At 38.0% G+C, this 27,987-nt stretch overlaps 1 protein-coding gene across 4 annotated transcripts in view; it reads left to right on the top strand.

The window, feature by feature from the left end:
* The window catches only part of mapk9 (mitogen-activated protein kinase 9), a 64,159-nt gene extending 42,573 nt beyond the window's left edge, over window positions 1-21,586 (top strand). For 2 of the 4 annotated variants that reach the window (XM_041222927.1, XM_041222928.1), the window contains exons 3-12: window positions 5,806-5,935; window positions 6,036-6,094; window positions 10,248-10,386; window positions 12,439-12,604; window positions 16,034-16,105; window positions 17,443-17,625; window positions 17,832-17,956; window positions 18,753-18,816; window positions 19,605-19,676; window positions 20,809-21,586. In XM_041222927.1, the coding sequence (XP_041078861.1) occupies window positions 5,806-5,935; window positions 6,036-6,094; window positions 10,248-10,386; window positions 12,439-12,604; window positions 16,034-16,105; window positions 17,443-17,625; window positions 17,832-17,956; window positions 18,753-18,816; window positions 19,605-19,676; window positions 20,809-20,954 (1,156 nt within the window). In that variant the 3' untranslated portion in view covers window positions 20,955-21,586. The remainder of the gene's footprint in view (window positions 1-5,805; window positions 5,936-6,035; window positions 6,095-10,247; window positions 10,387-12,438; window positions 12,605-16,033; window positions 16,106-17,442; window positions 17,626-17,831; window positions 17,957-18,752; window positions 18,817-19,604; window positions 19,677-20,808) is intronic. The other 2 variants (XM_041222929.1, XM_041222930.1) reach the window with 2 other exon arrangements.
* The last annotated feature ends 6,401 nt before the right edge of the window (window positions 21,587-27,987 follow it).

The following is a 27,987-nucleotide window of genomic DNA, read 5'->3' as shown; positions in this document are numbered from 1 at the left end:
AATAAGATATTGGCAGCAATTCGGACTTTTTTGTTACATTTTTTTTTTTTTACATTGAAATGGTGCTATTCAATACAAATGCTGCAATTTACCTAAACTGTTTGTTTACTACGAACACTAACAAAGCAAAGCGCAAATACTGAATATGCAATCGTGAAACTAGACAATATTACCAACATCATATAATAATAATAATAATAATAATAATAATAATAATATTCATAATAATAATAATAATAATAATAATAATAACTATGCCTATGATATTATAAATAAATCCCCAAGGGACGATTGATAAAATTTTAGTGTACATCAAGTGACGGTCGGCCAACGAATGCTTGCCACGGAATTATAATCATTTAAATTATGACGTGTAAAGTGTTTTTTTTTTTCGTGTTTTCGTGAACATACGTTATGCATGTGTATGTTGGACCTAAAAATTATATATATATATATATATATATATATATATATATATATATATATATATATATATGTCACATATGTATATGTATAACACACATATATATATATATAATATATATATATATATATATATATAATATATATATATATATATCTATATATTATAACACACACTTATTACAAAGAAATGCAAAAAGAGTTACCGGTGTCATTGTTCGCTTCTCGTTCTCTCTACTGCTGCCTTCCACACAAATCAGGCCACGTTAGAGTGGCAGACACAGCAGAAGGAGATCTGCCTCCTCTCTCCTCGGCTGTGTTTTTTTAACGTGTGATGTTACAAGATAAGTCAGAGGAATATGATTGGCTAATCAGTCTGCAGGAGTAGGCAGAGCGTTAGGTTATTACTAGACCCCTGGTTTTCTGAAACGTTCCCTTTCAATTCAAATGACAACCATTACCGAATGTTGTCATGGCTCCAGATTACTGACAGTACAGCCCCACGACGATGGCATCAGAGCCCATGTGATGCCTAAGGGCATGCCACCTGCAAAACTCTAGAGCCCAGAGAGGGTCTCATTCGGTTTGTAACATCAAGACGATAAAAGCACACAAATGTCTGACTACCTGTCCATGTAGCAGCATTGCATAACTCACCTAAGGAGGCGCCATGAAGGAAAGCCCATGAAGTTCCCTGGCCCCTGGTAGAATGGGCCGTAATGTCCCCCGGTAACAGGGTCCGTCTGTTCATACGCCAAGCGTATCGCATCTGTCACCCAGAGCGCTAGACCTTGCTTCAATAAGGCCTGACCTCTAGAGCGGGACCAATAGCAGACAAACAGCTGGTTGGACTGTCTCCAGGACACCATCCTATCCAAATAACAGCGCAGAGCCTGAACTGGGCAGAGCGAATGTTGTCTATGGTCCTCCTCTGACTTGTGTGGGGGAGGTCTGAGTTTCTAAAACCACTAATTAATATGGAATGAGGATACCTCCTTTGGCAAAAAGGATGGATTTGTTCTTAATGTTACCCGCGAGTCATTCCCAGTGAAAGCCATACATGTGTCATCGATGGACAGCGCATGAAGTTCACTTACTCATCTGGCAGACGTAATGGCTATTAAAAATGCCACATTCAATGAAACAGGGCGCAGTTCTGCTGATGCCATGGGCTCAAATGAGCCCCTTTAAGAAATTGCATTGTCAGGAAATGTGCCCCAGGGGACACCGAGTCACTTTTGTCATGGCACACTGATATTGCTGTCAGGTATACCTTCAAAGTGGATGCTGATTTTCCTGCGTCAAACAGGTGTTGTAAGAAGGTTAATATCATCTCAATCGGGCAAGTAACTGGATCGTGACCTTCAGCAAGTCACCAGTCTTGGAAAACTTTCCATTTATATGAGTACTGGGCTCTAGTGCTCAGCTCCCTAGCAGACTATAGTGTTTCTACTATTGCATCTGGCAAATGTCATCTAAATAGATGGCTCCGTTCAACTGCCAGACCCAGAGTGGACTCAGCTGTGGCAAAGAGGTCGACTCGTGCCGGTCGAAACCTCTCCCAAATCTGTTTCACCACTTGAGGATGCAGTCTCCACTCCGAGCTGTCTGGAGCTCTTCTGGACAGGAGGTCTGCTGCCTTGTTGTCCACACCGGGGAGGTGAACTGCCCTAATAAAACGGAAGTTTCTGTGCGTCCAGGACTCACACCAGCCGGTACCGATCTCGGACCGGATGCACCTTGAGCGTATTTACCCAGGCTTGAAGCAGGCGCAGTCTCAGCAGCCCTAGTGGAAGGATTCTCAAGGCGGCTGCCATCAGCCCCAACAACTTTTGATATACCTTGACCTGTAGGAGAGCGTCTTCTTTGAATAGGGAGAGTGTGGTCTCCAATGACCTCCAATCCTGTCTTCCGACAGTGAGGCAAGCATGCTCACAGCATGTATGAAGTTGCTCTTCTGTTGATGTACTGAGAGCCTTAACTTCGCCACATGATCTATGATCTGTTTTGTGTGCACCTCTGCACGTGCTTTTGACTGCGTGCAAACCAACCAGTCGTCCAGATAGTGTAGGATCCGAATACCTGAGTATAAATGAATAAATGAGTGGAGCCAGTGCTGCATCCATTCACTTTGAAAATGTGCGGGGCGCCAGCGAGAGGTCAGATGGCAGCACGCAGAATATGTACATGTTGCCTTGAAGGGCGAAGTGCAGCTGTTTTCTGTGCGCAGGACGGATCGGGACGTGAAAGTAGGCGCCTTGCAGGTCAATCGATGTGAACCATTCGCCCGGTTGAACAGACTGGAGGATACGCTTTTCTGACAACATGTTGAACTTCCTCTGTTTGAGGAACAAGTTGAGGATGCTGAGGTCCGTAATTGGTCTGAAACCGCTGTCTTTTGGGCATCAGGAAGTACCTGGAGTAAAAGCCACTGAGGGCATAGTTTGGACTTACCAAGCATACTGCGTTCTTCCTTTGAAGATTGTCGATCTCCTTTTGAAGGAGTATTGCCCTCGCTGGTTCGACGGTGGTGGGGAGCACACCCTTGAAGTGTGGTGGACCTATGCGGAATTTTAGAGTGTGTCCGTGTCTCATTGTCTATAGCACCCAGAGTCCTGGGTGCAGCCTTGTCATGGGTCGTTGCCGTTGGTCAGTCTGGTTGTGGGGGGTGGGGGTGTGGCAAAGTGCCCCGCCCCTGGGCTGTTTGTTTGTGTTGTATGTTGGTGTATTGTAGTTGGTATACGGGATATAATATGGGTTTTGAACACAAGTGATTTAAATTGTATATTTGTATTTATGCACAAGGATTGCACTGCACTGCACATGCAGGTAAAATGAATAATATATGAGCACGGGGAATTTCACTTTATTAATTCACATGCAATTGTACTGAGACTCCAGTTGAATGATTGATTAGCAATCAAGTCTCGGTACATCTGCATAAAAGCAGCATGTTTTCCCTCACTTGGGGTTGTGTGTTCAGTGAGTGGAGAACAGGTGTGGTGAGGAGAAAGTAAAAAAGTAACTTAAATTCAAGCACATAATTGCTATTTCGTGCTGGAAGGACCAGCACGATACTTGTATGTTTGTTTGGACTCACCTTGTTTTGTTTGTCTGTTCGTCTGCTGTTTGTTTAGTGTTAATCCATTTTGTTGTTTCTGTTTATTTTGGCCTCAAGTGCCGTGTCCTGTGGTTTGTTTGTCTTTCAAACCTTTTATTTACTGCTCTGTTTAATTATTAAATGCTGAGCGCAACTAAGAGGTCAGCTTCACCAAACTCCACTCCTCTGTCTGTTCTGTATTGGTCCCTGTTTCTGGTCTGACATCACCCACTACAGCCGTTTTTGTGACAGGGGGTTTGGTGGCAGCCGTGGCCCCATAGGGGCAGTCTCCCTTGGGCTTGGGAGGGGGCAGGTCTTTCTTAGGCTCCAGCCTTGGTCTCCAGCCGGAGAACTGGTTAACCCTGGCCTGCGGTGGTCCCCTGCTGCTGGCCCTTCCTCTGCCTCTGCCTGCTTGTCTACTGTGGGTTGGAGGGCGATGTTCAGACCCTTTCACCCCAGAAGGCTGCCCATGCCGCCTTGGCCACTGACGGTAAGCCGGAAGGCGCAAAAACTTGGAGGCGACCTCCGTGGCCTTGTGGGACCTCTCAAGGCTCACATCAATGGTCGCCCCAAAAGTCTGCCCCGGTGTAATGGGGGCGTCCAGTAGCACCACTTTCTTGGTCTCCACGACCTTAGCTTGTGTCATCCACAAATGCCAGCGGGCGGCCACCATCGCTACCAAAGACCTCCCTGTTGCCTGACCTAACTCCCATATTAGGTCGGTCATCACCTTAGCTACCGTCTGGAGCTCCCCCCGTGTCCACTTTTGTAGCTCTCTCCTGCAGCCTCTCTGCCAACTGGTTCTGGTAGAGCACCAGTATGGCCATGGCATTTGCTGCTCGGGCCGATAGCGCTGGCGATGCGCAAGCTTTTTTAAGCATCACATCCGTTGTTCTTCAATGCTTGGATAGACAGGTTGGGTCCTTATCCTCTTTGGTGAAGGTGGAACCTTACACCAAAACCGTGACCGTGTCCTCAATAGTGGGGAACATGCTTAGGCCCGCTTCTTGGGCTCCTGCAGCACAACAACAGCTTTCCACTCGATGTATCAATTACACGACTGTGTAGTGAAAAGAGCAATGGCCGCTCGCTAATCTCTTAAGAGGGGTCAAAATCAGCTGTAGTCAAAAACTGACGCGAGAATAAAGCGAGACCACTCTTTTAGACATGCTCGAAGCACGATTTTACCGTGGATTTGTTTTAAATTTGTGGATAAATCCAACAAATCGGCCAAATTCGGTAGCAGAAGCAAAAGCTGTCCTCGACCTGTCTCAGTGAGATGAGAGAGAAAATGCCGATGTGCTATTGTGAGGCCGTCCCTCTTCAAAAAGAGGTGGGAGGGACTTCCCCCTCACAGTAAGGCCCTGATAGGACAGCTTTTTTATATATACTCAGTGATTGACGATCAGATAGGCTCTTCCCATTCGGTAATGCTTGTCATTCAAATTGAAAGGGAACAACAGAGAGGATGGAAATTGACAGACTGAGCTCAAGGTTCTATCGAAAGACGGTTGCAAAGATGCCATAAACAGGGTTCTAATTAATACACATCGAAGCACAGCCTGTTGACAATGAAAGTAAAGTTCTGCCAGGTAAAATAATCCCTGAATTAATTGATTTAAGATAAAAAATAAAAAAAATACACATTTTATTGCCATTTATTTTAACTATACTGTATACTAGTGGTATAAACAGAATATTGAATGATTGTTCATGGTATATGGTTTTTATTTCCCTTAGGAGTGTGTCCTTACATAAACCACTCATCCTGATGGGGATCGTGATTTTCTGAAACATCCTCTGGCGTTGAATAAAAACTGTATACCATAAACAGTCATTCAGTGTCCTCTATATATAAACACAGGAGACTGAATGAATGTTCTGATATAATTGTAAGTCAAATACATGAGTTACAGTGTTTTTCCATTTCCTTCTTCTTTCTAAACAAGACACTCTGATGTTTTGTTTTTGTGCGCTGCTGTAAACTCTCCGTGTCCGTCCCTTAAAAATGAAATGCACGTCTCAGGCAGTGAAATTCAATCCCTCCCCTATCCAGTGATATGCACTTACAAGCTGTTCTGCAAAGTGTGGTGGCCCAGTAAGTCAAAGAAATGAAATTTTTTTTTGTCGTGTTTACCCGATCACGGTCCCAGAATGACACTTCAGTATGATCATGCTTACACCGTCACAGTCCTTAAAGGGTTAACTACCATAACATTATGAACAGCCATACCATTCACTTATGCATTTGTGTTAATTGTGTTTACTTTTTTCTTTTGCAGTTCTGCACTTGATACTGTACTTGGTTTGCCTGTTGCTGTCAAAAAGTTGAGTCGTCCTTTTCAGAATCAAACCCATGCAAAGAGGGCTTATAGAGAACTTGTTCTTCTAAAATGTGTCAACCATAAAAATGTAAGTAGTCCTCTTTGAATTCCACACATCCTGAACTTGTTACGCAGTAATACACAGTTATTTATATTTGACTGAATGTTTTGCCCGATTTATTTTACAGATTATTAGATTGCTAAATGTTTTCACACCACAAAAGTCGCTTGAGGAATTTCAGGATTTGTAAGTATAGCATGACGTTTCATTTTCATCTGGTTTCAGAGACCAAGATTAGCTCTAGTCTTGGACTATGTAATGTTAATTTAGGTAGTCCAAGAGTAGCGCTACTTGCGGTCTGTAAAACCAGCCGTCTGAGTTTTAAAAAATGGGGCCAGAGACCAGTGAAGGAAAACAAAACAAAAACATTGTTTATTTCAACACAATATAGCCAAATTTGCCAGTGGGAATTTAATAATATTAATATATATTATATATATATTAATAATATAATATATATATTATATATATATATATATATATATATATATACTATATCACAGCTCTGGAAAAAATTAAGAGACCACTGCAAAATTATCAGTTTCTCTGGTTTTACTATTTATAGGTATGTGTTTGGGTAAAATGAACATTTTTGTTTTATTCTATAAACTACTGACAACATTTCTCCCAAATTCCAAATAAAAATATTGTCATTTAGAGCATTTATTTGCAGAAAATGACAACTGGTCAAAATAACAAAAAAGATGCAGTGTTGTCAGACCTCGAATAATGCAAAGAAAATAAGTTCAGATTCATTTTTAAACAACACAATACTAATGTTTTAACTTAGGAAGAGTTCAGAAATCAATATTTGGTGGAATAACCCTGATTTTCAAGTACAGCTTTCATGCGTCTTGGCATGCTCTCCACCAGTCTTTCACATTGATGTTGGGTGACTTTATGCCACTCCTGGCGCAAAAATTCAAGCAGCTCGGCTTTGTTTGATGGCTTGTGACCATCCATCTTCCTCTTGATCACATTCCAGAGGTTTTCAATGGGGTTCAGGTCTGGAGATTGGGCTAGCCATGACAGGGTCTTGATCTGGTGGTCCTCCATCCACACCTTGATTGACCTGGCTGTGTGGCATGGAGCATTGTCCTGCTGGAAAAACCAATCCTCAGAGTTGGGGAACATTGTCAGAGCAGAAGGAAGCAAGTTTTCTTCCAGGACAACCTTGTACTTGGCTTGATTCATGCGCCCTTCACAAAGACAAATCTGCCCGATTCCAGCCTTGCTGAAGCACCCCCAGATGAGTCCAGTTTTCAGCTTTGCCCAACACCTGGTCGTCTAATGGTTAGACGGTGACCTGGAGAGGCCTACAAGCCACAGTGTCTCGCACCCACTGTGAAATGTGGTGGAGGATCGGTGATGATCTGGGGGTGCTTCAGCAAGGCTGGAATTGGGCAGATTTGGCATGAATCAAGCCAAGTACAAGGTTGTCCTGGAAGAAAACTTGCTTCCTTCTGCTCTGACAATGTTCCCCAACTCTGAGGATTGTTTTTTCCAGCAGGACAATGCTCCATGCCACACAGCCAGGTCAATCAAGGTGTGGATGGAGGACCACCAGATCAAGACCCTGTCATGGCCAGCCCAATCTCCAGACCTGAACCCCATTGAAAACCTCTGGAATGTGATCAAGAGGAAGATAGATGGTCACAAGCCATCAAACAAAGCCGAGCTGCTTAAATTTTTGCGCCAGGAGTGGCATAAAGTCACCCAACATCAATGTGAAAGACTGGTGGAGAGCATGCCAAGACGCATGAAAGCTGTGCTTGAAAATCAGGGTTATTCCACCAAATATTGATTTCTGAACTCTTCCTAAGTTAAAACATTAGTATTGTGTTATTTAAGAATGAATCTGAACTTATTTTCTTTGCATTATTCGAGGTCTGACAACACTGCATCTTTTTTGTTATTTTGACCAGTTGTCATTTTCTGCAAATAAATGCTCTAAATGACAATATTTTTATTTGGAATTTGGGAGAAATGTTGTCAGTAGTTTATAGAATAAAACAAAAATGTTAATTTTACCCAAACACATACCTATAAATAGTAAAACCAGAGAAACTGATAATTTTGCAGTGGTCTCTTAATTTTTTCCAGAGCTGTGTGTGTGTGTGTGTGTGTGTGTGTGTGTGTGTGTGTGTGTGTTTGTGTAGTGCTTTGCAAAAGTATTCGGACCCCTGACCAATTCGCTCATATTACTAATACAATTCGCTCATATTACAAATTGTACATTGAAATTTCGTTCTGTTCGATATTCTGTTCAATTATTGTAAGGTGACATTGGTTTTATGTGGGGAAATATTTTTAAGAAAAATACAAAACTGAAATATCTTGCTTGCATATAAGTATTCAACCCCTACATATTAATGTTTGGTATTTTGCTGCAATAACAGCTTTAAGTCTTTTGGGGTAAGTATGTACCAGCTTTGCACACAGTGTCAGAGTGATTTTGGCCCATTTTTTTTGGCAGATTTGCTCCAGGTTGTTCAGGTTGGTTGGACAACGCTTGTGGACCGCAATTTTCAAATAGTGCCACGGATTCTCAATGGGATTGAGATCAGGACTTTGACTGGGCCACTGTAGGACATTCACCTTTTTGTTCTTGAGCCACTCCAGTGTTGCTTTGGCCTCGTGCTGGGGATCATTGTCCTGCTGTAAAGTGAATTTCCTCCCAAGCTTCACTTATTTAGCAGACTGAAGCAGATTCTCTTGCAGTATTTTCCTGTATTTTGCTCCATCCATTCTTCCTTCAACTGTAACAAGATACCCAGTCCCTGCTGATGAAAAGCATCCCCACAGCATGATGCTGCCACCACCATACTTCACTGTAGGGATGGTGTGTCTTGAGGCATGGGCGGTGTTAGGTTTGCACCACACATAGCGCTTTGAGTTTTGGCCAAAAAACTCTATCTTGGTCTCATCTGACCACAAAATCTTTTCCCACATCCCAGCTGGGTCACTCTCATGCTTTCCTGCAAACTCCAGACGTGCTTTCAGGTGGTACTTTTTGAGTAACGGCTTCTTTCTTGCCACCCTCCCAGACAGGCCAGTGTTATACAGAGCTCTTGATATGGTTGACTGGTGCACCATTACTCCACTCCCAGCCACTGAACTTTAATGGTTCACAGGTGGAGGCCAATGGTAAGGTAATTGTGTCCTCGTTAAGGCAATTTCTTTCATCGGTGCAAACTGGGAGCTTCCACAGCAAAGGGTTTGAATGCTTATGCAAGCAAGATATTTCAGTTTTTTATTTTTCTTAAAAATATTTCCCAAACATAAAACCAATGTCACCTTACAATAATTGATTCTGAGTTTCAGTGTTTAAAAAAAAAAATCAAACAGAACGAAATTTCAATGTACCATTTGTAATTCAGTAATATGAGAGAATTGGCCAGGGGTCTGAATACTTTTGCAAGGCACTGTATATATATATATATATATATATATATATATATATATATATATATATATATATATATAAAAAAGTATTATTATTATTATTATTATTATTATTATTATTATTATTATTATTATTATTATTGTTCTTATTATTTAGACTTCAATCAGATTTGTCAAAGTGATAGGCAGGCCCTAAGGAGGACCCCTGATGTGGTGTCATTGCTGCAGTTTAAAAGTAAAGCCTTTATGATGTCAGGTTTATCACAAGAAATACAGATTCTGTACTGAGTTGTATATCGTAGAATTTTCCCTCCTTGGAATCCCTGTAGCAAGTAGCGCAATCAGTTCCACTCTTGTTTGCTTCAGGCTATCCACTGTATATTTAAATACCCTTAAACACCTTTTTCACTGCAAAACAACTATTAGTGGAGTTAACACATCTTGCCTCAACTTTTAACCTTCATGTCAGAGACGTCAGTGTGTCTGACGATGTATATAACATTAGCTATACAAAGGATGCTTTGTTTTTGTTCACATTTTCATTTTTTTTGTCCATGAAACTGAAAGACAACCAAGACAACTAATTCATGAGTGTCTGAAAATGTTTCTATGGGCTTTATTAAGACTGTTTGACTTTTCTGATTAAGTGAATTTATGTTGCCTGGACTGGGACAGTCTGCTATTCTGAGTGAAGAAGCTTTAGTTGCAAGAGTTGAATTGTTAGGCAACCAAGAACCTTGCAGGAAACCAAAAGATCTGGCTTCATGTAGCACCCACACAAGAATAATAATAATAATAATAATAATAATAATAATAATAATAATAATAATAATAATAAATACAAAATACATTTTTAAAAAAAGATGTAGCGATACTTTTAAAATGAGTACATTTCAAGGATAAATGAAAACTCTGTTTTTCTTTCAATGCCTAGGTATTTAGTTATGGAACTGATGGATGCCAGCTTGTGTCAGGTTATCCATATGGATTTAGATCACGAGAGAATGTCCTATCTTCTTTATCAGATCTTGTGTGGTATCAGACACCTCCATTCAGCTGGCATCATACACAGAGTGAGTACATGCACTGTAATTGGTTATTTGACTATCAACATGGGTGCATCTTGCCAAAAGAATGTATGTTTTGTTCTACATTTAAACATTACTGTGAAAATAACTCCTACATTTAAATGTTTTCAGTGTTATCCTGTACAGAATTATTGTACAATGTATTTTTTTGTAGTACCCACAAGTAGGGCCCTGTGAATTCCGTGTTTACGAGAACATGGACAGTAGAATAATGTGGAGTCCAGTGGTGTTTTCATATTTGAAATGTGCGCGCATTTTGTACAGTACAGGGTAGGCAGTCGTAGCTACTGTGCTGTGGGGCAGGCATTAACTGTGCTGCTAAGAAACACAGCTTAGAGTGCTTTTCACTGCACTGCAGGTGAAATTACTTCACTAGTAACAGCCTTTCAGAATGTAAAAAGCACTGTTACAACTGGAAAATCCTCAGCTAAAGCTTAGAAATGAAAAACTAACACCAGTGTTGCAAGGAAGTCAGTTCCCTAATGACTTCTACGAATCAGGTGGTATGATATTCTGCAAATGCTACTAACATTCAATTGACTGGACCCAACAAAATACCTACAAAGATAATTTAATGTAAAAAATCCATCTAAAGAATCACTTCAAGTATGAAGAGAATCAGCGAGGCTCCCAAGCAGTATAAACCACAATTTGTAATTATTAAAAGCTTAAAAAATTAATGCTGAAAAGTAATGTTAGTAAAAATAAAGTAGATGGTAAAATAAAGAAACTTGAAGTCCTTTGATACGGTCATCGTTTTTATTACATTATGCAGGAGACACTCCTCACAAGCACATGAGTCAGTGTTCTGAGGTACATGAATTGTCCAAAGCTCATATAGTTTGCACATAGCAATCAGACACCCCCTTTCATCCCCTCCTGGCTGCTCCAATAGAACAAGGACATTTCCCTGTTAATCCCCTCTCTTCTGGAATGTTACTTTACTGAACCCACTCAACCCAATCTTAACACTAAACACTGGCTCAAACCAGTGTGCCATCCCAGCCCCGAACCACCCCATGGGGGCTGCTGATTGTCGTATAACAGAAACTCGTCTATCCTTTGAAGATTTTATTACTTCCAGGGGCTTTTTATAATTGTGAGTTAAGGGATTATGTCTATTTTCCTTTGTAAATGTAACTGTGGGAAAGGAGTGTTTAGCCAAAGGTGCCATTTCCCTAAAAATACAGAATAGAGTGCAATCACCTTTTAATTTGTCAGGAAATGTATGGTGTATTCCATCTGGTTGCTTCATACTAGCTGTCTATGAAACCTGGCTAATTTTTTAACTATCAAGTTTCTCTAAAGTATATGTTTTAAAGTATATGTTTAAACATTTTATCCAATGAAATTGAGAGTTTTATAGAATTCCACTTAAGCCTCTGCTTCACCATTTCAATTCTCTGCTGCTAATCAAATTTGCGCAATTTTAGACAATTTAACAATTAACATTATGGATTTAAAACAAAAGTGGAAAACGTGGAAGTCTTAAGTCCATATCTTTGTGTGGTCAGGTGGTTAACGAAAAGGGCTTGTAGCCAGGAGGTCCCCGGTTCAAATCCCAGCTCTCTCACTGTGACCCTGTGTAAATGATTTAACCTCCTTGTGCTCTTTCGGGTGAGACATTGTTGTAAGTAACTGCAGCTGATTCACACACCCTAGTCTCTGTAAGTTGCCATGGATAGATAGATAAAGGCATCTGCTCAATAAACAAGTAATAATAACAAGACAGAAGTTTAACCTCATATTATATCTCATAAAAAACACATCATCCCACGTGAAGTAAGCCTGCCTGCCTGCCAACAGGTTTGTATGGGCTATGTATTACTGTAACTAACATGGTCTGACATAAATAAAATCCATTCTACAGTGTTTCTCTCTTTGACCCGTGTTGAACTCCTGAGAGATGTATCTGCCGTCTTACACTTGTATAAAGTCCATGTTCATCCGAACACCAATTGTTTAACAGATTTTAATTTGATGTCTTCTATGCGTGTTGTTAAAACATTTGTTTTTGTCTTATTGTTTCATTCATAGGATTTGAAACCAAGTAACATTGTAGTAAAATCAGATTGCACTTTGAAAATCCTCGATTTTGGCCTTGCAAGAACAGCATGCACAAATTTTATGATGACTCCCTATGTAGTAACGAGATATTACAGAGCGCCAGAAGTCATCCTAGGTATGAAGTACAAGGAAAACGGTAAGCAGAAACTCCGAAATAAGTGGGGGCAACTTTGCAATATTAAATGATCTGATTGTATACAGTGTGATAAGTGGATTTGTGTTTCTTGTCAAATTGCACATTTATACCTGGTAGTAGATTTGTGGTCTGTTGGGTGCATAATGGCGAAATGATTCTCCACAAAATCATCTTGCCAGGAAGGGATTGTATCCTTACAGTGACTGCAGTTCAAAACATATAATCACAGATATAGTCAGATAGACAGTTAAAAAATAAATAATTATGTCCCTTTGAAAACCTGACATTCTACTTTAAAAAGGTTCTGTTGAATATCACTTACTTACTTGGTGAAAATCAACTTGTATATTCTTACATAGCACCCTTTTCTTTACTTTTATAATATATAGCTAAATAGGAATAATTAAATTAAATCTGTTTTTAATGTGATGTTATTTCCATCTCATACAAGAGATACAAACTACTAATACCAAGGAATTTCACATTCCTTAGTGTTACATCAATATCAGGTCTACAATGTATTGTAAAGATATCACACTAGACTGATTGTAGGCCTACAGTTGTGTTGTCTATCAGTTGGTGTCTCCACTTTCCAATTTTGTTTCTCACTGCGAGTCAAGTTTTCTACAGCACAAAGTGACCACCTGACAAACACCATTGTCTCAACACTGTAGATGCAAATATTGTTCCAAATTTATAATCGGTTTTCCGAAACCATGTCAACATTATACTTGGCATAAATGTATTACTCTGTATTTTTTTGTTTAGTTTTTTTTATTTGTTATTACTGCATTACATTGTATGATTCTGTTTTATGTGTAAATGCTCTCTTTGTTCCCTTTAATGTTAACACAGTACACAGGTTATAAAAATACTTTTGGGCATCTGTTTTGTTTCTTATGGTTCTAGAAGCTCAGACAAAACAATAACAAAATGACTCCATTCATCAGCCAGGGCTGGCTTAACATTGCATAGCCCCGCCTTGTGACCATAACCCTGTGGTTTACTTTGACAGGCTGTGCAGGGCGTGACTGTATCAGCGGAGCTAGTCTGTGAATTGTGGGGGTTGGTTTGTTTTGATATACAGTATCAGTTAGAAAACCACCTATCTGATTTAGCAAAAAGACTTTTCACGCAAGTATCATTGCATAACTAATCCACAACCTTACAGAAGCAGTACAGAACAATTGATTACGTATTTTACTTTAACATGACATTGCTTGTGCAAGGAAAGTTACGTTGGGAATGTTACAAAACTAGAGCCATTGAAATCCCCAGCAGTGAGACACTCTGAACCCACCTTCGATTGTTCTTGCCAGTTCCGTTACACTGTTGGGGTTCTGCTGCAGATCATTGTGCCTTTCTTATATGAAGCTCTTTACTTACTGGCTAAATTCTCACAGCTTCATTCTCAACACTTGTTACCTCATATTGTTATGAGCAATTTTTTTTTTTAAAGGATAAAATACAGATTACAAAAGTAATAATGAGTTTAAGAGTCCTGAATGATATGTCTTCATTGTTTGTTGTTGTTTGGAATTTTTTGGGTTTGGGGGGAATCTTTCTGAAACAGTTGATTAGTTTGCATGAAAACACTTTAAGAATCCAGTACAATGGGCCAAGTTAACATGGCTACGTAACCTGTTCTATACCTTTCATTTCTAACTGTATTGTGTAAAGTAACTCATTTTAAGATTTTAAAGACTGCAGTCAAGTCCCCTCTAATTATTCTTTCTTCTAGGCTAAATAAATACATGTGTGCATCCTTGTAACTGCAGTAGGTCACACGCTTTGATTGCAGTTAGATTATTAGAACAAGTTTGAATACGGCATGTGAAGTGATTAGGTACAAGTAAGCACACTTTAAAATACATAGTCCAGTGTAAGTAAAGGACCAGTGGACTTTTTTGTTTTTGTTTTTGTAAGATCATGGATTTTAAAACCATAGGTTAGCACTCTTTAAAGGAATCAGACAAATGCCTATTTTGTTTACTAGATTTGTAACCTTAACAGTTTGATTTTCCTTTCACAAAAAATAGAGTGCCGGATACTTTGATAAATCCAGCCCAATATTCTTACATTCTTTTATCAGGACTTTGAGCAGAATTTGAGAAAGTGAAAACATTAAGTTATTTAAAAGAAAAAGTTTTCAGAATTATATCTTACTGACTTTTCAGTAGCATTAACAAGACATTAATCTCCCACAACAATACATCAATAATTAAAAAAAAAAAAAAAAATATATATATATATATATATATATATATATATATATATATATATATATATATATATATATATATATATATATATAAGACTTGACGCATTAAGACATTGATATACTGGATTTATTTATTTATTCATGGTATTGTGCAATATCACTAGGGATAAGCTTTCTAAACATACATTGGGGCAATGTCATACGGTCTCACTCTTTTAAGACTTACAAATAGCCCTTGAGAAACACAAAAATCCCTGGAAATATTCACCAATATTTATTGTGGTTTTTTTTCGATTTGTTACCGTCTTCACATATTATTGACATAACGTTTTTGTTTCGTTAGGTTCCTCTATGTTAAACATTAAATTTGTAAGGCAGACAGAGAGACAGACAGACATGGCTAGAAAACAAACAGACCTGAAAAGACAGACAGACTATATCCGTTATACATGATTATAAACAATATCGCAAAAACCAGACATAAGTGTATAATAATACTATATATACACTTTAATGTGCTATTATTTCTAATCATATTCTATAATTGTTAATTGCATAACATGTTTATAGATTTCTCCACAGAAGTAAGGGTGTAGGTTCAGTATCCTTTGAGGTACAAAGCATAGCTTTTTTTTTTTGTTTATCAAGAATTAAGAGTAAGAAATAGTCTACATTCTGGATTAGAAAGATATAGATAAGAAATTTCTCCCAGTATAGCCAGATTGGGAGAGATATTTATATTTGATTTATATGATAGAAAACATCTGACAGTACCAAATGAAATGTGGTAAATCAGAATTGTATTTGCTATATCTCCAGCATAAATAATTATTTATTAATTTACAATTATATAATTTATAAGGGTTAAAGTAAACATTATGTAGTTTTTTATATTGGGTTGAACACAGTTTTAATTTTGTGAGGATAAACACATTTTTATTGATCAATTTCTAGCTATGATTTTCTAATTTAGTTTTAAATGCATTTTCTCAATATGATTTCAAAGGGCCATCAGGCTGTTTTGACTATCACGAAATAGTCTGTATAATTTTGACACAAAACTATGCAAGTTTTTAGATATTTATAAGATTTTATTGCAACCAGAATATAACAGCAGTATGATTTATTTCCATAAGTTGTTGTTTTCATTATTTTTGCATTTTTTAAAGCATGTATTTTTTTCATCATTTTATTAAAATCTATTTCAGTTGATATCTGGTCAGTGGGTTGCATCATGGGTGAAATGGTTAAAGGCTGTGTGATATTTCAAGGCACTGATCGTATCCTTCCACAGTCATTCTACGGCCAGGCCAGCACATCTGAAGCACAGCAGTTTCTGTATGTCTTGTGTCTTATTCTTTACATTTGCTTATCCAGATGGCTCTCATTCAAAAGTGCAACTAAAATGGACTTGCATTTGGCATCCAAGTTAAGGAAATATGCTAAATATCTTAATGTACCATGTTTGTCCATCACACCCTTGCTAAATATACAGCTATTAACTCTTTACATACTGCAGACATTTGTTGCTTACCTTGTATATGTATATGTTGACAAGTTGCATGGTCTGTCATTTAAAACATGTAAGCTTTTTGTTAAATGGTGGATTTAATGTATTTTGTGCTGGATTTTACAGTCAAAAAAGTGTTCAGATTGGTGGGTGAGACATTTGCTTAGAAAAAGAGTGCAAACTGGATCAAAAGCAGATAAATCTGTGGGTTCTCGTTATGTGTCAATGTGAACGAAATCCACTAGATGGCAATCCTGTAAAGCCTCATTCTGCAGCAGGTACATTTGGAAGGTGGTCAGCAGAGGGGGCTAAACACAGTTCTATTGTTTTGCACTGAGTCAAAGTATTATCTTAGAAATTTTTAATTTCATGTTTGCACTTTGACAGCCTGGAGCCTGACAAACTTAATTAAAACACATGCAAATATATACATTTTTATTTCAAAGGACTGAATGGTTGAGGTTGTTCAGGTCAGATTGAAGTGGATCCCCAAAGCTGTGAGGGAAGGCATTCTCGGAACCTGACTGTCACCAATGCCATTGTCACTCACTTTTTATGATCGGTAAATTCACAAGAAGTGATGGATAGCTGGTATTTACCTGTCGGGCGATTGTCAGAGAACATCACATTCAGCACAGATCTCTGTAAAGTAAACCTGCCACCATGCAACATTATTACTAACTCCCCTTTGTTTATTCAGTACATCCTAGGCAAGAATAGCATTGTAATAGTTTAACTATAATTTTTATTTTTTTGCTTAAGTCATTGATTTATTATTTGTATTCTAGACTCATTCCACAGTGTTTCCATGTACTGTTTGCTGTTGTACCGTATAGTATAAAAGCGTGAACTAGAGGCTTCAATAGTCCCTTAGCCTGGCATACTTTTAGTATATTTTAGTTCCTATTTAAAAAACATAGTATTAGGTTAAAAGAGCCATCATATGACTCCTTAATATTTAAAAAAACATAGTTTTAGGTTAAAAGAGCCATCATATGAAACCTTAATTCCAGATCGTTTCTGAGCACATACTGATGGTATTGACTGCAGCCTCCTGTTGTGTAATGTATTCTACTGCAATATGTTTTCCTGAACTAGTTTTCTCAGATATTGATCAGTGGAATAAAGTGATTGAGGTGCTAGGCACACCTTCATTAGAGTTCATGAACAGACTGATGGAAACGGTCCGGAATTACGTGATGAACAAACCGCAGTATCCAGGAGTTCACTTTGAAGAACTCTTCCCTGACTGGGCCTTCCCGTCTGACTCAGAGCACGATAAATTGAAAAGTAAGACTCTTTCATTAATATGTCTTTTTCATTTCTGTTTAATTAGAACACTCCATGTGTAACAATTAGCATTTATTTATGTGTGCGCTGATGTCCTGCTTTAAACTCCTAACTTATTTTAACACCAGACCAAGGGCATTGCTATTCTCAGCTAGTCATTACAATGCATCGTTGCTGTATTTTTAAAATGTGTTTGTTTCCTATAGCAAGCCAAGCAAGAGATCTGTTATCCAAAATGCTAGTAATAGACCCGGAAAAGAGAGTTTCTGTGCAAGAAGCGTTAAGCCATCCGTACATACACGTCTGGTATGATCCTGCAGAAGCTGACGCTGTAAGTGTGCTTTGCATTTAGTCTTAATATTATTGTATTTTACCACTTCCTTCCTATTGCTGCCACTATTATTATTCCACTGCAGCTTTCATGAGTGAATGTCATTGCAGAGCCACTTAGACAGTTTTAATAATCTAGAAAGAGAACGCAAAAGAATTAAGTTAAAGTTCCATACTAGTTTCACTGCTATAACTGTAAGTGACAGTGTGGGACTAGAAATTAATAATTTCAGCAGCTTTTCATTTTTATTAGGACTTCACAGTACCCATTCTAGGGAAAGGTGTCTGTATGAAAGCCTCATGCATGTTACATTCCAGTTTTATGGTAACATTTGAACACACTTTACATAAAGAGATCTATGGTTTTTAAATTAAGGGTTTATTCAGTGGTAAATCGAGTGTTGCTATTTTTGTTAAAGTATTGCTATTTTCTGGGTGTTTTCTTCTGTGTCTGGAAGGTTGTTTAAATTAGGCACATAAAACAGATATTGGCACTGTATTTCTTCATTGGTCCCTGCTCCTTTAAATTTATACCATTTTTTAAACTTTGGACATTGTTATACTATGTTTCCTTATAATGCCTTGTTGGTATTTTTATAAAAGCCAGAAGCAGTTAGGTATCTAGAGACTACTAGAGGCTACATTGGCTGACAGAATGTGAGCTTGGATTTCAGCCTTTCCCTGCTTCTTGATAAAGTCCATGCTTGATGAAGCGCATTTTGTGTATTCTAAACACATTCTTCAAAAAGTGCTGAATGAATGCTTATGCCAATTATTTTCATATTTCATATTTTTAGCCTCCTCCACAGATTTCTGATAAGCAGTTAGAAGAGAGAGAACACAGCATAGAGCAATGGAAAGGTATGTTTAGTCATCAGCACTAAACTCACCAGATTATTTAAACATTCAAGTGACATTTATTTAATTTTTTTCCCCTTACCTTTTTATGATATTTGCAATTGTTTGCAGTAGTTCTGAATGCCATTGCCAAACTTTATCATATGACCTGGAAGGTGCTCAGAACAGTTTTGAAAAGCACATCTGCTTCTAAAAGTTGCACTAACAGGCAACCTGTCCTTTGAGATCACCTGCAGCGTACAGTAGCATTATTCTTTCCCGCTGGCTCTGAAAGAGTGGCATGCTTCAATTTGAGATGTGTGTCAGCACTTCCACTATAACTGCATTTACTGTGGTAAACTTTTATAAGCAATCATTGAGTATTTAAAAACAGTTATATCCTTTTGGTTCCCTTTCAGATACATTCAGTAATGGTTACATTTCTATTTCAAGGAACTAGTGTTATGATAATAACCCTATTATCTGTTTAAACTGTTTTTAACTGTTCTGATTTATACTAAATATGTAATAATATACTGTACTAAAGCCACACAATGAATTGGCAATACAAATCAATAAATCAGTCTTTCCCAGACTGTCCTCATGTTCGGTATGTGGGTTTCAAAGGGGAGATAATGTAAACATTGAGCAGTTCAAATTGCCAAGGTTTCTGTAGTATACAGTATGGCTTTAACATTTTCCTCTCCCAGTATTACCACCATGATTGAAGTATGGTATGGTTAAAGCACATGACGGGGGAACTCTCTTTCAGAAAGAAAGAAAGTGCAATGTGTTTTTCTGCAATCTTTCAGAACTTATCTACAAAGAAGTTATGGACTGGGAGGAAAGAAACAAGAACGGGGTTGCAAAAGAAGAGACATCAGGTTTGTTTTGGTAGTTTACTTACTGATTTCTTTATTTCTATTGGACATTTGAAAGAGATTCAAAGCAGCATACATTTAAACATTCATTTTGTTGTTTAAAGGCTGATGTTTGTTTTGTTTTTTTTAACATCACAAGCACAATATTTAAAGATGCAGTAGGGAAACGATTTTCATTTTATCAATGCACTGTTTAAATCGTGGATTTGGTTTGAATAGACCAGTCAGTTAGTAGCATAGAGCAGTGTTTTTTTTTTGTTTTGTTTTGTTTTGTTTTTTTTAATCTGATCTACAATTACTCCCCCGACTGTATTTGTACTGCAATCTGTTGATGAACATAAATCCCAGTGTTATCACTGTAGCTAGTGTTTTAAAGTCTCAGGCAGTCTCTAAATGTGCACTGCATATTTAAAACAAATATATAGTTTCTAGTAGAAACAAAAACTACAACCATTAGGGCTACTTGAGGGCTGATTAGACCTGCTAACAAGTAATAATAATTGCAAGACAACATGTATTCATATCAGTATTAAAGTGTTACACAATACCCTGTGAAGTTCACAAGAAATGCATTAAGTTAACTGGTTCATACATTAACTGGTTAATACATTTGTCAACATTTACTGGGGAGTGTTTGCCAAGAGAAAATAGATTCAGTTCTAAGGATCACACTCCCTCTTGCAAAATTGCTGGTTTTTGGGGGCCTCTAGTGGCTCATCTAGATAAAGCATAGCTGTGTGGTGTGCAGGGTGAGTCATACAGTCAGGGGAGCGCAGTTCACATCCTGGCTGTGCGAAGTCTGTGGTCTTTGCTGGGGATTCTGGCGGAAGTATCACAGTGGCTCTGGCGCTACCACAGGTTAAGGAGACAAAACCATCAGACTGCTGATTTACCTTTAATGCATGAATAAAACAATCAAGGTTATGTTCCAGTGATATGGTCAATACAGGATGCAGCAAAGGCAAAGTAATGTGCATCTTGTAGGGGGCTTTGTAACACTTGAAATATGAAATGCGATTTCTGCTCTGAATTACTGGAGCATTGTTAACCTTTAATCGAGTTTTGACACATGCTAGGTTGCAGGGCTGTCTTACTTCCTCAGCATGTATTACAATGTGTGGTTCCCCTGGTGCAGATGCAGCAGTGAACAGCAGTGCCACCGCTTCCCAGTCCTCTTCCATCAATGACATCTCGTCCATGTCGACAGAGCAGACACTGGCCTCAGACACTGACAGCAGCAGCATTGACACCCTGACTGGGAACCTGGAGGAATGCCAGTGACCCCCACCCCCCCCCCCCCCCCCCCCCCCCAGAGACATTGCTTTACTCAGGGGTACAAAACAAAACTAAAGCTCTTGCTTCAGTGTTGGACCTAAATGTTCACTTGTAGAAACTAAGCTGAACCATATTGTGTATGTACTATGTTTGCTGTGTATGAAAATGTAGTCGAACAGTTATGCTTGTCAGTTTGGGGCTTGGCAAACTTGGCAAACTGCTTTTGCAGTTAAAGGTTTTTTTTATTATTATTTACTTCATTATAAATATGAAATGTGCTACCAAGCCATCAATTGAGAACTATCTGTTGTTCTATAATTTTAAGTGAGATATGTCTCTGTGCATGTTGTACAAAAGAGATGCCTATGCTTTACTTAATTAGATTACAGTTGCCTGCAGTTTCATTGAGATTGTAACAATATTACAGTACACACTCAGCACTTGACATCATGTTAAAACTGTGGGAGGGTGGATGGGTTTATCCTTTGCTGTTTTGGGATGTATTCTTTGACAGATGCTTTTGATGTGTTAAATACACACATATACAAATACAGACATAACATCTACAAATCAAATAATTTCTTTGAAAACAAAAAAAAAATTGACTATTGCAGGGTTTTGATTATCACAAGTCAATTATCAAAATCATGCAAGTAAACACATTTTTGTTTTTATGTTGCAGTAGATCTTTGTATATTCACATGTTTCTTTAAATTATCCCACAAGGAAATTAATGGGGGGGGGGGTTAACATTTTACATCCATCGGAATGTATTAAATTGTGCAGAAAGTGTGCATTTTACAGTAAAACCATGTTGGTGTATAAATGCATGTTCTTAAACAAATAGCTGGGCTTCAAAGACAGAAAACACATATTTTAGTTTTTAATTGATCTGGAAATAGAGATTCAAGCTGTGTTCAGACTACAAGCAATCTCAGAATAGAGATTCAAGCTGTGTTCAGACTATAAGCAATCTCAGAAATGAGATTTAAGATGTATTCAGACTACAATCGAGATTCAAGCTGTATTTATACTACAATCAGTCTAGGAATAGAGATTCAAGCTGTGGTCAGACTACAAGCAATCTTAGAGCAGCCTCTCAGACAACTTCTACGAGACCAGTCTCAGATCTGTTCACACACACACACTTTATTTAATCAATCTGAGGGGGCTGTTTCTTGTCAGAATCATCCAAAGTGACACTGCATTATCGTGACATTTTTTTAGATTTTGGTAGATCTTCCCCAGGTAAAAAAACATTCTGAATTCTCGAATTATGAAAAAAACAACAGGAGGGAGCTTCAGGAAAGTTAGCATGCACATGCATTGTGATCATGCAAAACATGTACTTCGCTATTTAAATGGGCATTTCTTCTTTGAGAGAGAGGAGGAAAGAATGAGAAACAGTTGGACTTATTTCATGATCTAAAGAGCAGATCTTGTTAAGATTTAAATAATTAAAGCAGAATGCAGTACGAATGCAAAAGCAGCTTTCCTTTTTGCTGCTGGATGTTAGTGCAGCAGTGCTGGGCAGACACTTCCTGAGGATATGCAGCCCTTTGTACCTGTCTGCTACTGTGCCAGACCTTGACATTTCAGATACTCCAAATAACCCTTCTCTTACCACCACATTTCTGTAATGCTATTGAAGATCTGTCATTAAAATATTGAATCCTTGCTAAAATATTTTCTAATCTCTTACCTTTACCACATTCAGTCATTATACATATCCACTCATGAATGTATTTTGATTACTTTTTACCTATGCAAAAAGCACAAAATTAAGCTTTACCGTTACAGAGCTTTAGTTTATCCCTTCTGTTGCCACAGGTAACAGCAGTTCTCCAGCCCAGACCATGAATTCCTTGAAGGGACTTGAGAGAAAACCAGAAAGTTCATGTTTCTGCTTTAGGTGATTGGGGGTAAAATTAGAGGGGTGCAGTAAATCTCCAGAACCTTTGCCAGTGCTTCAGTTTCTAAATTCAGTTTCCTGACAAGGATTAAGGCATTGATAAGAGATTATGAAATATATTAACTGAGAAGAAATACTAACAACTGTAGATAAATGAAACAAAGAACTTGCTAATCATTTGTTTTTTCTATCATATTTGCAAATTTGGAAATCCTTTCCTAATGTAATTTTTTTTTTTCTTTTTTTAATCTGCATGACTGCTTATTTTATTTACTTTTTACATATCGTTTATCTTTGTAACACTAGCTTTCTTACTACATTTTATTTCTTTTTAATGGATTATAATCTCTCTGTGGCCTTATCTGGTCAAAAACGTGCTTCTTTATCTATCACTTAACAAAAACAACTTTTGCCATTTGCTATTCAGCTCATTTCACTCCATCAATGAAAAACCAAACCATGTTGAGGATGGAATTCCTTGATATTAAAACTCAATGCAAATGTGTTTGTGTGTGTGTATGTGACAGTCAATCAATGTAGGGATTTTATAGAACTTGCTGGATCATTGTTGAGAACATTAAACCTTACATTATGAATCTTACTTTAATGACTAACATACAATCCTGTAAATCTGCACTTGAACTCAAATGCCTCATATAATTTAGTGGAACTCAGTCCTGCAAGTCCGTATACAGTCAGTGTAAATTGAAAACGATTAAGAACAGTTGAATGAAGAATGTTTTTCTTCATTCGTTAGTAACTCACCAGCTGTGATGTGGGAAAAGGTTCTGTGGTCAGATGAGACCAAGATAGAGCTTTTTGGCCAAAACTCAAAGTGCTATGTGTGGCGCAAACCTAACACTGTCCATGCCTCAAGACACACCATCCCTACAGTGAAGTATGGTGGTGGCAGCATCATGCTGTGGGGATGCTTCTCATCAGCAGGGACTGGGCATCTTGTTACAATTGAAGGAAGAATGGATGGAGGAAAATACAGGAAAATACTGCAAGAGAATCTGCTTCAGTCCGCTAAAAAACTGAAGCTTGGGAGGAAATTCACCTTTCAGCAGGACTATGATCCCCAGCACAAGGCCAAAGCAACATTGGAGTGGCTCAAGAACAAAAAGGTGAATGTCCTACAGTGGCCCAGTCAAAGGCCTGATCTCAATCCTATTGAGAATCGTTGGCACTATTTGAAAATTGCGGTCCACAAGCATCGTCCAACCAACCTGAACAACCTGGAGCAAATCTGCCAAGAATGGGCCAAAATCACTCTGACACTGTGTGCAAAGCTGGTACATACTTACCCCAAAAGACTGCAAGCAAGATATTTCAGTTTTTTAATTTTCTTAAAAATATTTCCCAACATAAAACCAATGTCACCTTACAATAATTTGTTTTGAGTTTAAGTGTTTTAAAATAAAATATCAAACAGAATGAAATTTCAATGTACCATTTGTAATTCATTAATATGAGAGAATTGGTCAGGGGTCTGAATACTTTTGCAAGGCACTGTATATATATATATATATATATATATATATATATATATATATATATATATATATATATATATATATACACATTCATACACACACACACACACACACATATTTTGTGATGGATTGGCCTCCAATCACATGTTTTCCTTCTTCAAATAAACGCTTTAAACACAGGATGCCAAGAAATGCCGTAGCGTGTGTTTATTGTTTACAATATTAAAAAGAAAAATAAAGAAAACAAAACCTAACCCCTTCTCGGGCCCTAGCTAAACAGTTCTTTCACTATCTAATAACGAGGCAGGCTAAGCCTTTTTCCTCGTCATCAAAACCAATTCACAATCCAAATCGTCACCCCAAATACCTTTTCCAATTGTTCGTTTTTCATGTCTCACTATAATTATTATTATTTATTAAATAAACCTGGAGTTGATCCTGACTCCTGTAACCACTACAAGATCCTATTGCCCCCCATGTATGGTCTCTGCACAATAAGTATTTTAAACCAGATTTAAATATATATATATATATATATATATATATATATATATATATATATATATATATATATATATATATATATATTTAATACAAGCAAGAGGTTGTTTTTGTGGAATGAAGTAATGCTGATGCAAATGGGATTGCTGAGGTTGTTTACATTTCGAGTTTAATTACTTCCAGTCATGCAGGATTATATCCTCTTTCTTTTTAATTATAGTAACCAATATTTATTATTTTTTTGTCATTTTCTCCCAATTTAGTATAGCCAAATATTTTTAGGCACAGCTTATTACTACCACCCCGCGCTGACTCAGGAGAGCTACAGTATCAGAGGACAACACAACTCTGGGCAAGCCCACAGGTGCCCAGCCAGACTACAGGGGTCGCTGGTGCGCAGTGAGCCGTGGACACCCTCGATGGTGTTGAACATTGGAAACAAAGCTTTAATGTGTTTGTTGGCGGATTTGAGCAAGAATTAGACTAAGCAGATGTTTTTCAAGTATTGCTTATATACAGTATGTATGCAGTTGCCAAATGTTGTTTGCAAATGCACAGCTACCGACCTTATTTATCCAAGTTATTGACTCCTGGGTGAAAGTAGCATGTTTTTGTGGAAGCAAAATACACTAGTATTGTAACAAAATAACTTAGAAACAACTTGGGTGGATTTCGCTTTCCAAGTGGTTTTGTCTAGTTTTAAAACTAGACAAAATTCCACACTGGGATTAGCTTTGAGACATTGGAGACTTATTTATCTTGTGAATTATTGTGATTTGAGGTCATTCTTGGCTTGTTTATCTTTACATAGTAAACTTTAAATGTAGCCAGACTAAACATTTTCTACACTGTAAAACTGCCTGAAATTGCAACAAATATTGCGAAATGTTGATAACCTGTACTTGAAAACTATATAGCTTCCTGTTTCTGACATGCTGTGCAACACTCCCACATGTGGTGAATTTGGGAAGCTTTGGTCTGTTTTACTGTGTATGCTAACCATTTGTGCCCTGCTACTTTTGTAGGAAATTGTCTTCACATTTCCATGGCTGATTATATTGTAATTGTCCATAGCTTCTGCAGTGTCATCAGTTTGATTCCTAGTTATAATATGCAGCTGGGAAAATGTGCTTGCCCTGCACCTAATACTGGTGTATTATTAAAATGATCAAGCTAGCAATTTGAGCAATATGATCACTGCCAGAGCTGCTCCAAACTTGATAAGGTAAACTTTGTTTTATTAACCTTCTCCAGCAGGTAATTGCTTGAAGATGCACAGACTCATGTGGGATGTGTTACTGTTTATAGCAGATTTGGCAAGAATTAGATTTTTTATTCCTGATAACACTGCAAACACAGCAGTAAAAAAAACAAAAAAAAAACCAACAACAACTAAGGGCAGCAGGAATGGATTGTCCATCTGGGGCCAATCTTCAGTCCCCAATAACGGCTTCTTGACATCCACTTGGATTCACTCTTCACACTTTGTGATTGCGAACCCCTTGATAAAGTACGTCATGTTTTTATAACTTTTGCTTAACTGAACTAGCCAGTAGATCCAGCTACAGTATGAACCCCAACGATTCACTGCTTCACTTATGGGCTCGAGGAAGCTAACTGTTGGGAATCTCACCTTCCTCAAATCAGTTTATGATGGATTTCCCTTTACAGTGTTACTGATCATTAAATAGGATCTACCTTTTTTTCAATATACACCTTTATTAAGGACTATAATGATACAGCATGTTCTGATGGAGCATTTTGAATTAAAAACCTCAAGTATCCTGTCTTTACCTAATAAAAATACAATGACACTATTTAACCACACTATTTTGTCTAATTTAAATATATGTGGATATGCAAATAACATACTTAAATAAAAACCAGTCTGCACGAAACACGCTGCCAACATATTTAGCTCATTGTTATTTATCTTTATATGCCCAATCCCCATTTGTAAACTGTCATGAAAACAGACCAATCGAGTCAACTTTATAAACTGTTTATTGTGTGTCTGTATCTTTGTCTGAACTGTACCACCCGTACTAATGTAATGGTATGTTGGAATTTTGTTTCAGACCTTGAAGGTATAATGAAACTGCAGTATTCCACGTTCATGTTCCTCTGTACACTACACTATGATTCCTGGGGGACTGTATTACATATTATACTTGTTTTTTTTGTTTTTTTTTCAGTGCACTGCTTTATTAGAACCCAGAATCTGTAGGCTTTCCAGTTTGTTTACAGTCTATAAAGCCACTTTCTAAAGAGGCTTTCTTGGTAACAGTGTGGGGCACTTGACGTTTACAGTGCCTATAGAAAGTCTACACCCCCTTTCAAATTTTTCACCTTTTGTTGCCTTATAGCCTGCAATTAAAGTACATTTAATTTTTTTTCAGTGATTCACATGATTTCAGGATAAATTCAGCAGTTACTGTAGGTTCCCTCTGCTGGGTAGTGCATTTGAAAGCAGACTCAACCATGAGCTCCAAGGCACTTTCAAAAGAACTCCGGGACAAAGTTGTTGAAAGGCACAGATCAGGGGGTTGGTATAAAAAGATCAAAGGCCATGAATATCCCTTGGAGCACAGTCAAGACAATTATTAAGAAGTGGAAGGTGTATGGCACCACCAAGACCCTGCCTAGATCAGGCCGTCCCTCTAAACTGGATGGCCGAGCAAGGAGACTGATCAGAGAGGCTACCAAGAGGCCAATGGCAACTTTGTAAGAGCTGCAGGCTTTTATGGCCAAGACTGGTCAAAGTGTGCATGTGACAACAATATCCCAAATACTCCACAAATCTGGCCTGTATGGTAAGGTGGCAAGAAGGAAGCCATTACCCAAGAAAGCCCACCTTGAATCCCGTTTGAAGTATGCAAAAAAACACTCAGACAATTCTGTAGCCATGTGGCAAAAAGTTTTGTGGTCAAATGAAACTAAAATGGAACTTTTTGGCCTAAATAAAAAACGTTTGGCGCAAACCCAACACAGTGCAATCACCCAAAGAACACCATCCCTACTGTGAAGCATAGTGGTGGAAGCATCTTGTTATGTTGATGTTTCTCATTGGCAGGGACTGGGGCACTTGTCAGGATAGAAGGGGAAATGAATGGAGCAAAGTAGAGAAGTC

Source organism: Polyodon spathula, chromosome 22 (genome assembly GCF_017654505.1).
Source record: "Polyodon spathula isolate WHYD16114869_AA chromosome 22, ASM1765450v1, whole genome shotgun sequence".
NCBI lineage: Eukaryota > Metazoa > Chordata > Actinopteri > Acipenseriformes > Polyodontidae > Polyodon > Polyodon spathula.
The sequence above is the reverse complement of the archived record's forward strand: the minus strand, read 5'-3'. Positions and strand labels throughout refer to the sequence as shown.